At 48.3% G+C, this 9,787-nt stretch overlaps 2 protein-coding genes across 2 annotated transcripts in view; one reads left to right on the top strand and one right to left on the bottom strand.

Annotated features, from left to right (window-relative positions):
• The window catches only part of MARK2 (microtubule affinity regulating kinase 2), a 360,709-nt gene that overhangs the window by 173,993 nt on the left and 176,929 nt on the right, over positions 1-9,787 (top strand). The gene's annotated exons all lie outside the window — the stretch shown is intronic.
• Positions 1,431-5,542, bottom strand: LOC116838764 (actin, adductor muscle-like). Its single transcript, XM_075073353.1, is given in 4 exon segments — positions 1,431-2,140; positions 4,705-4,882; positions 5,020-5,024; positions 5,500-5,542. Coding segments are annotated over 4 exon segments (279 nt in total). The 3' UTR covers positions 1,431-2,087.

The raw sequence follows: 9,787 nt of genomic DNA on the forward strand, positions 1-9,787 counted from the left end.
CAAGATACTTCCAAATCTTGGTGAAGGGAAGCCTTTTTTTGTGCTTCTTGGGTTTTTCGTTGTTCTCTCAGGGATCTAAGAGGGACAAGACGTATACAGACTCTCCAGTCTTCTGTTCAATTTAGTAAGTAGCAGTTAGAAAGGCGGTTTAGTCTTTTGAGTGTTTTCTTTATTTGCAAATGTGTATTTTGCTGCAAGGATTGTATCTGTTGTGGCAACCTGTATTTGTGCTGGGGGGAGGATTCTCCCTGGTGGCTCTATGCTGAAAGACCTTGTAACATTTTCCATCTTGATTTTACAGAGACAATTTTTACTTTTTTCTTTCTTCTATTAAAAACTTTTCTTTTTAAGAACCTGATTGTTTTTTTATTCTTGTGTGAGACCCCAGGGGATGGGGTCTGGACTCGCCAGGGAATTGGTGGGAAAAAGGAGAGAAGGGGGGAGGAAAAGCCTGATTTCTCTCTGTGTTAAAGTCACTCTCTCTCTCTCAGGGAGAGTCTGTGAGGGAGAGAGAAAGGGGAGAAGGTGGATTTCCTCTCTGTTTAAAGATTCAAGGAGTTGAATCACAGCGATCTCCTAGTGTAATCCAGGGAAGGGAGGATCTGAGAGGAAGAGAAGAGGGCAATGGTTTATCTCCCTTTGTTTTGAGACCCAAGGGTCTTTGGGTCTTGGGGTCCCCAGGGAAGGGTTTAGGGGCCAAAAAGTGCCCCAAAACACTATATTTTTGGGTGGTGGCAGCTCTACCATTTCTAAGCTAGTAATTAAGCTTAGGGGGGTTCATGCAGGTACCCCATCTTTTGGATGCTAAGGTTCAGAGTGGGGAATCATACCTTGACAAGGGGATTGGAGTGTGCGTGTGTAAGGGCTCAGGCTGGAAGTGCAGACACAGGTGGGGCTGGGGAAGAGGAGTGTAGAAGGGTGATCCAGGCTGGGACTGAGGAGTTTGGAGGCGGATCAGGACTGAAGCAGGGAGTTGGGGCCTGGGGTGTGTCTGAGGGCTCTGGCTAGGGGTGAAGGCTCGGATGTGGGACTGGGGATGAGGGATTTGGAGTGAAGGAGGGGGATCTGGACTGGGGATGAGGGGCTTGAAGTATGGGAGGGGGCTCGGTGTGAGGGTTCTGGGTGGCGGTGCAGACACTGGGCTGGGGGCTGGGGATGAGGAGTTTGGCGTATAGAAGGGTGCTCTGGACTGGGACCAAGGGGTTTGACAGGCAGGAGGGGGATCAGGCTGGGGCAAGTGGTTGGGATGCGGGGGGGAGTGAGGGCTCTGGCTGGGGGTGTGGGCTCTCGGCTGGGATGGGGATGAGGGGTTTGGGGTACAAGAGGGGGCTCTGGGCTGGAACCGAGGGGTTTGGAGGGCAGGGAGGGGGATCAGGGCTGGGGCAGGGGGTTGGGGCCCGGGAGGGGGTCAGGGGTGCAGGCTCTGGGTGGTGCTTACCTCAAGCAGCTCCCGGAAGCAGCGGCATGCCCCATCTCCGATTCCTATGCAGAGGTGCGGCCAGGCAGTTCTACGCACTCCCCAATCCCTCTTCTCAGGCGCCACCCCCACAGCTCCCATTGGGCGCGGTTCTCCGCCAATGGGAGCTGTGGGGGTAGTGCTTGGGGTGGGGGCAGCATGCAGAGCCCCCTGGCTGCCCTTATGCATAGGAGCCGGAGAGGCGACATGCCGGCTGCTTCCCAGGAGCCACGTGGCACAGAGGCTAGCAGGGAGCCTGCCAGCCCTGCTGCATGGCACTCCCAACCGGACAGTCAGTGGTCCAGTCAGTGGTGCTGACCGGAGCCACCAGGATCCCTTTTTGACTGAGTGTTCCAGTCAAAAACTGGACACCTGGTAACCCTAGTGCTATGCATTAGGTCAGCTTAGATTATTCCTTTTGACCTTAAGATCTATAAATTTTTGCATAATAATCCTGGTCTATGTCACCGTTAAAGTCCCTGAGTCCTACCACCTCCTTCATCTTGATCTTTATGGTGCTAGGCACTTGGGCCATGATTTATTTCTGCATGCACTTGATAATGCCCAAGTACATAGTGCTGCCCTTGGGCAAGATGATGTTGGCGTTCAGGTCCTCGTGGATATATGTGTCTCATTTCATGATGGAGTTGTAAGTGGTTTCATGGATGCCAGCTGACTCCATGCCTGAGAATGAAAGGGGAGAAAGCACTGGGGGGCTATCTTTAGGAAGCACATGTTGGTATAGTGTCCAACCCAAAGGTCCTGATTGATGGGTGGGGACCCTAAACCCTACTTAGAGCAGGTCAAAAAAGTTTGATAGAACAATTGTTTAGATTTTGAGAAAAAAAAATTTAACAGACATCTCTCTTTCAAACAGAATTTTTTAATGGAAAAAGTTGAAGAGTTTCATTATGACTGTTGTTTGGGTTCATTTAGTTTTGACTTTGATATTACTGATGTTAATATATAGTATATAATACATTACAATTAATATCAAAATCAAATTTGAAACTAAATGAATCTAAATGACATTGTCATAATGAAATGGTTTGTACATTTCATGTTGACTTAAGATTCATAGATGTTTAAGGGCAGAAGGCACCACTGTGATTATCTGGTCTAATCTGTCTAACCCAGGCCAGAATATGGCCCTGAAATAATTCCTCATGGAATTAGAGCAGTTCTTTTAGAAAAACATCTCATCTTGATGTAAAAATTGCCAGTGATGGAAAATCCACCCTCATCCTTAGTAAGTTGTTCCAGTGGTTAATTACACTCACTGTCAAAAATACACACTTTATTTCCCGTGAATTTGTCTAGTCTCAACTTCCAGCCATTGGATACTGACAGACCGTTGATTGGTAAACTGAAGAGCCCTTTGTATTCAAATTTCTCTTCCCCATGAAGCTACTTTAGACTAGGGATCACGTGACCCATCAACCATCTCTTTAAACTGAACAGACTGAGCTCCTGGAATTGCCACTCCATATCTTAATGCTTTGTAGTGATAATATACTATAGTTATACATGTTATTTTATAGCTCTCTCTCTCTCTATATATATATACACACACACACACACACACACACACACATATATAAACACTGACATTTTAATATATCAATGTCAAAACTAAATTTTTTTGAATTTTTGTTTCACAGGAAATTTCAAAATTTCAGCTTTTCAGTCCAATTTGGAATTACATTTTTTCCAAGATGTCTGAATTTCCCATGGGCTGAAAATTCCAATTCCAATTCCCAGCAAGCGCTAGCATTGCCACAATACTTTATTTTTATTGTGTGTATTGTAGTAGCGCCTAGGAGCCCCAGTCATGGCCCAGGACCCTGTTGTGCTAGCCGCTGTACAGACCTATTAAATTACAAATAAATAATGCGCTGCGGCCTGAAGGCAGGAATCACTGGGCGAGGATCTCTGGTCTGCATCATGCAGGAGGTCAGACTAGATGCTCAGAATGGTCCCTTCTGAAAATCAATGGATCCGTGCCCCAGCAGGGCAATATTTGGGCATGGAGCCTTTTCAAGCCAGCCCGTGCTAGTTGCCCCAAGGCCTTGCATATGATACAATAGGTTCCTAGAAGCCAAGGACTGAATAGGGTGATTCCATTCCTGTCTCACCCGTTAGATATTCTCTCTCCAGGGTAGGGGTCATAGATGTTCATGACCAGAGGGAACCAGTATGGTCATGTAGTCTGACCTCCTGCAGCTCACAGGTTGAAGAACTTCACCCAGTCGCTCCTCTACTTTAAGCCCATAACTCCTACTTGGAGTAAATAGTGTCTGGGGATCTGACACAGAGCCGGGGCTAGAACCCAGGGAGTCCTACCTCCCAGACACAATCTGGAGATAAAATCTCCAAGTAATGGACAGTCCATCGGAGCCTGTTTATAGAAGGACTTAGAGCTTGTACCTGTTCTGCCTCCAGGGCTCACAACCCCATGCCTCTCCACTTGGACAAGACACAGCACCATTAGCTGAAATCCTTTCCGATTCCTGACATTTACGTCTCTCATGGAGCAGCCTCTCCTTGGCCAAAGAAGATCACAGGTACCTTCTGCCCCATTTAAACTCCTTAAGGATGAGATACCTGGCTTTCCATAGTGTATTAAAGGGATCAGTTAGTCTTGTTTCTTTACCAAGAGGTCTTTACTGACTGCATCTGAGAAGTCTTTGACCCTTCCATTGCTGAGGAAGAGCCTTCTCCACTCAGATACTGAATTTTCCCCACCAGGGGGCAGGCAGGGATGGGTGTGAGAGCAGAAAGGGAACAATGTATGGTTTCAGTCAGACTCCTGGCAAGAAAATGCCCTTCAACTTAGTGCCGCTTTATCTGATCCCTCAGGACTTCTGGATTCTATCCTAGCTCTGGGAGGGGAGTGCAGTCTAGTGGGTTAGAGCAGGAGGGGCTGGGAGCTAAATCTCCTGGGTTCTTTCCCCCAGGCCTGGAGGGCAGCGAGGTCTTGTGGTTAGAGCAGGGGGTTGGAGCCAGGACTCCTTCATGAACTGGTTAAAACACTTTCAGATCCACAGAGGAAGGTTGCTCTGTGCAGCACCAGCCTGGCAATTGGGAGCAGAGAAGCTAGTCCCCCAGGAGGGACAGGGCAACTCAGAAGACTTGGTCGATTTATGATAGGTCTACCTGGCTTTGCATTGCACAATGCTCATCCCTGCCCACAGCTGTGTCTCCAGCCACCCTTTGCATCCAGCTGTGGCCCATCCCAGCCCCCTGACTAGTAAAGGAGGGCTGGAAGAGGTAGCAGAAGCACTCATTCCCAATTATGCTGACTTGGCCATCAGGCAGCTTGTAGCTCTTCTTCAGAGAGGAGGAGGAGGTGGTTGGGTCCATTTAATTCTCAAAGTCCAAAGCCATGTAATGCAGGTTCTCCTTGATGTCCCACACAATCTCCTCCTTGGTTGCAGAGACAGGACCCAGGGTGTGGTCAGTCAGGGAGCAGGATGAAGGATGCAGCAGGGAGCCTGGACACTTAGCAATGGTGCAATCAGAGCTGATAGTGGCTGGCCAACTGCCTGCCCGTGGACTCCCACCTCAGCTTGGGAGGAAGGTTATGACTCAGCAGAGTGGCAGGAAGATGGGGTTTGGATGGGAGTGTGTCCTGAGAAGTGCTGGGAGAGGACTTGCATTCTGATATCTCCAGGCACCCATGACCCAGAATCCAACTCTGGGGGCTGCACTTCAGGTTAGTCTAGAGAATTGGTGGGGGCCCAAACTGTGTGCTGGGGCTGCAGGAATGGAGGCAGCAGGAAGTATGTTCTGGCTCCACTCCTGTATTTTTCCCCCACTTTCATGTTCTCCGGCTCTGGGGCTACCTCATAGCTTCCCTGAAATCTGAACTCTCTGCAGTCCATGTGCTGAAAGAACCAGAACCCCACCCAGTGGCAGTAAGAGGTATTGCACCCTGCCTGTTTGCAGCATCCCTCCCCAGACCCAGAGGGCCACCCCAGTCTCAAGTACTGTATGTCTCTCTCATCTACCCAGTTGCTCTCATGTCCACCAGGAACCCCCACCTGTGGTGGTGAAGGAGTAGCCACATTCGGTCAGGATCTTCATAAGGTAATGGTGGAGCTGCCTTGTCTGCTGTAAAAGCATGACCCTAGCATTGGGCAATGTGAGGTGCACTGAAACTGACTGCTGTGCATCTGAGCCCTATGGCAACATATAGAAGGCATCATGCCATGTGGGGAACTGCCCCATGCCCCCAGGTATGATGGAGCATCGGGCACATTTTCAGGAGCACCGTGAGAACAGTGTGGGCATGTAGTGCAGCACCACTCCAGACACACCCATCTGCTCCAACACAGACCTATGGTCTGAATTACTTGCCCCAAAGCTGCAGGTTTACCTGAAAGCAACTCATAGAAATGTGCTTGTCTTTAACACTCAGATGCCCAACTCCTGAAGGGGGTCTAAACCCAAATAAATCCATTTTATCCTGTATAAAGCTTATACAGGGTAAACTCATAAATTGTTCGCCCTCTATCACACAGAGAGATATGCCTAGTTGTTTGCTCCCCCAGGTATTAATACATACTCGCAGTTAATTAATAAGTAAAAAATGATTTTATTAAATACAGAAAGCAGGATTTAAGTGGTTCTAAGTAGTAACAGACAGAACAAAGTAAATCACCAAGCAAAATAAAATAAAATGCACAAATCTATGTCTAATCAAACTAAATACAGATAAGTTCCTCACCAGTTCCAGAATGCTCCCTTTTACAGACTAGTCTCCTTTTAGCTTGGGTCCAGCAATCACTCACACGCACCCCTTGCAGTCACTGTCCTTTGTTCCAGTTTACTCCAAGTATCTTGGGGGGTGGAGAGGCTCTCTCTCTCCTTAGCCAGCTGAAGACAAAATGGAGGGGTCTCCCAGGGGTTTAAATAGACTTTCTCTTCCTCTCCTCACTCCTATGCAAAGTCCAGCTCCAAGATGGAGTTTAGGAGTCACCTGAGCAAGTCACATGTCCATGCATGACTCACAGTTTTTACAGGTAGCATCCATTGTTTACATGCTATCTTGAACATTCTCAAGTAGACTTCTTATGTGGCCTGGAGCATTCCAAGATCCATTGTCCTTTAAGTGTTTCTTGATTAGGTACTTAATTTCAACATTCCTTTCTCCAGGAACTGACCAAATGCTGTATTAAGGTTATTTAGAAATCAAGCCAGTACACAGCCAACATTCATAACATTCATAACTTCAAATACAAAAATGATACATGCATACAAATAGGATGAATACATTCAGTAGATCATAACCTTTGAGATGTGTTACATGGCATATGTAGCATAAAACACATTTAAGCATATTTCCATAAAGCCTTATGGGAGGTACCGTCACATCCTCCCCCTGGGCTTACTGCCAGAGAATTGGACACTGTCCATGGCAGAGGCAGTACATGTAAAATCCCTGTTTGTCTTTGCTCACACTCCTTTTCAGTACCTTTAAATCATATGACATCATTCCTAAGGGTCCTAGCCAGTTTTGGGGTTCCTGGTCCCCAGATGCCTGAAAACAGGTTGGGTGCAGTATTGCTAACAGAATGCAGACAGCAATATCTGTTAAAGTGGAGATGTCTTGGCATTTAGCCACCAATGCCATAAGGCAGCGTGCCTCAGTTTCCCCTTCCACACAGCAGCATGGGCCTGTTATGCTTTTGCTGCTGTGCCAAGCTTCCAGTCTGTTTACAGGTACAGGCTGAAAAGTAACATGCTTGTGGGGCTGTCTTGTCACCATCCCTAGCATATACAACAGTTTCTTCCACAAAGCAGTTATGTCCCAACATCTTTAAAGGGTTTACCACTAGTATGAATTCCTTTGTTTTATTCTATAGATGAATTAGCAAAGGACATAAGGTTAACAGGGAATCTACGGTGGACAGACTTCATTCACTCTATTGCATTTTCCCAGTTCTCTATGCCCTCTGGTAGACACTCTGATGCAGATTTTTCTGCCTCTTTGGAGAAGGCTTCTAATTCAGGCATGTGTATGGGTCTTTCGCCAGTAAAGAGTGTACTGCAACCATGCCTGCCCTCGGCCCCTCCCTCTGGAATTTCTCTGGGCTGGACCCCACTCCCTTGTGAAGTTCCACCCATGCAGAGTTCCCTCCCCTCCCCTGTCCTGGAGAGAGAGATTTATCTCTTACAAGTGTAGTAAGAACATCTTTCAATGGGGTGCTCTGGACCCCTTTGGGCACCCCACTTTCTTTCCCAACAGGTCAGCTGGATGGACATCCCCCCGCAAGAGACCTGACCCCCAGGTTTCCCTTAAAACCTGATCCACAGGAGAGGGGGCTGGCATTTTAAATCCAAACTTTTCACCCTCCTCCTGGAAAAGTCCCTTTCTACAAAAGGTGGGTGGACTCTCTGGCCCACTCTCACCTTCCATCTGGGCTTCCCTCTCTGGGCTCTGCTCTGGGTCAGACACTCCTGTGTCCCCCGAAAAGGAAGGTGACCTTGGTCTGACTGTAGGCTCACAGCTACCAGCTACGACAGACCCTTCACTGGCCAGCAAAATTCTCCCCTTTTCACTTAGGTTGGGTTTGCTTCCAGCTGCAGAGATCTTGGGGTCTGTTTCCACCGCAGTGGTCACCAGGACCCCAACTTCCACTTTTGGGACACCGCCCCCTCTGTGCACCCCACCGTGGGCCCTGCCCCCTGCTGACCTGTAACTTCCTGGCAGTCAGCAGCTGTGGTGGCCTCCCTGTTACAAGGTGGTACATCCCCCTCCCCTGGGGAGATGATTACGGGACAGGAGCTGGCTTTGTCCAGCCCTTCCCTCTGGAACTTTCCTTGAGCCCTGGGGCTACAGGAACTGGCCACAACCATCCCTGCTCCCAAAGCTTCATTCCTTACTGCTGCAGAGGAATCTCTGGCTTTTAGCACACGATCCCTTCTCACCACTAACCAGCCCTGGGACAGATTCTGCCACACTAAAGAAATCATTTCCCCGTAGAAACGGTGCAAAAATTGTGTGCCACCGTTGCAACAGTCAGTTCAGCCTGCAAATCTTGTTTGCATGTGTACTTTAGCTAAAGGTGCAAAGACTTTATAACCCCCTACCAGCCGTTTGAGGGCCAGGGCCAGTTTTCGGAGACCGCACCCAGCCTTTCTCCCCAAGGTAGTCTCGGCCTTTCATGTCAACCAGGAGATCTTCCTACCCGGTCCCTCCCTGCTGAGATCTGGGGTCGAGCTGGTGCAGCTGGTGGTCCTGACCAAAAAAATCTCAGCACCTGTGTCCCTCAATCCAAGAAGCACTTCACCATTAATTTTAAAAGCGTGCATATGCTCATTGCTTGGTTGTGTGGAAGCAAGCTTTACAAATCCTGTGTGGAAAGAGGCCACAGCCTGGCTCTGAGAAGCCACAGCTTCATGTGTTACTTGTTGCCTGTTTCCACTCATCAAGGGACACTTATTCCTCAGGTGCTCAGTTGACTTACAATCATAGCACCTCTTGGGCTCCTCTGCCTGCACAGGAAATTTGGGATGAGTACCAGGGGAATGGGGAGGTGACTGCCCAGCCTCCTTTTTCCCAGGGGTAAAACGGTGATTCTGCTTTCCCCCGACCCTGTACCCCTCTGCCAATGGTTTGATTGCAGCTTGTGCTTGCTCATAAGAGTCCGCATACCCAGCTAATTCACCCACTGCATTTACCTTTTTGTCCCACAAATACTGTTTTACATCATCACTGCACATATTCAGGAAGTGTTCCTGAGTAACCAGATCACACATCCGTTCGAAGCTTGTAATACCTTTTCCCCCCGCACCCACTTATCTACCAAATCTCTCATTTCATTGACATAAGCCACATTACTCAATCCAGATCCCCTCTTAAGACTCCTAAATTTAACCCTGTAGGTTTCAGGTATAACCTGAAACTGTTTCAAAACCAGATCCTTAAATTTATTATAGTTTGAATCATCATCAATAGGCATCTTACTGAATATGTCCAGAGCTCTGCCCGTCAATTTTGCTATCAATATGGTCATCCTTTGATCTTCAGGGATGGCATGGAGGGTGCACAGTCTCTCGAAGGTGATTAAATATTTGGCAATATCGCTGCATTCCTCATACTGTGGACACAGTCACTCTCATTTATGGATTTTTGGGGAAGTGGAGCCAGCAGGTGGAGGGTTTTGTCTCTTTGACTCCATTACAGCCAGTTCATGCTTCTGGGCCTCCCTCTGGGCCTCCATAGCTCTCTCATGGGCCGCCGCTTCCCTTGCTTTTTCTGCCTCCATAGCTCTCTTGTGGTTAGCTGCCTCTGCCTCCACCCTTGCTGTCTCTGCCTCCATAGCT

The sequence above is a fragment of the Chelonoidis abingdonii genome, chromosome 17 (genome assembly GCF_003597395.2).
Source record: "Chelonoidis abingdonii isolate Lonesome George chromosome 17, CheloAbing_2.0, whole genome shotgun sequence".
Lineage (NCBI taxonomy): Eukaryota > Metazoa > Chordata > Testudines > Testudinidae > Chelonoidis > Chelonoidis abingdonii.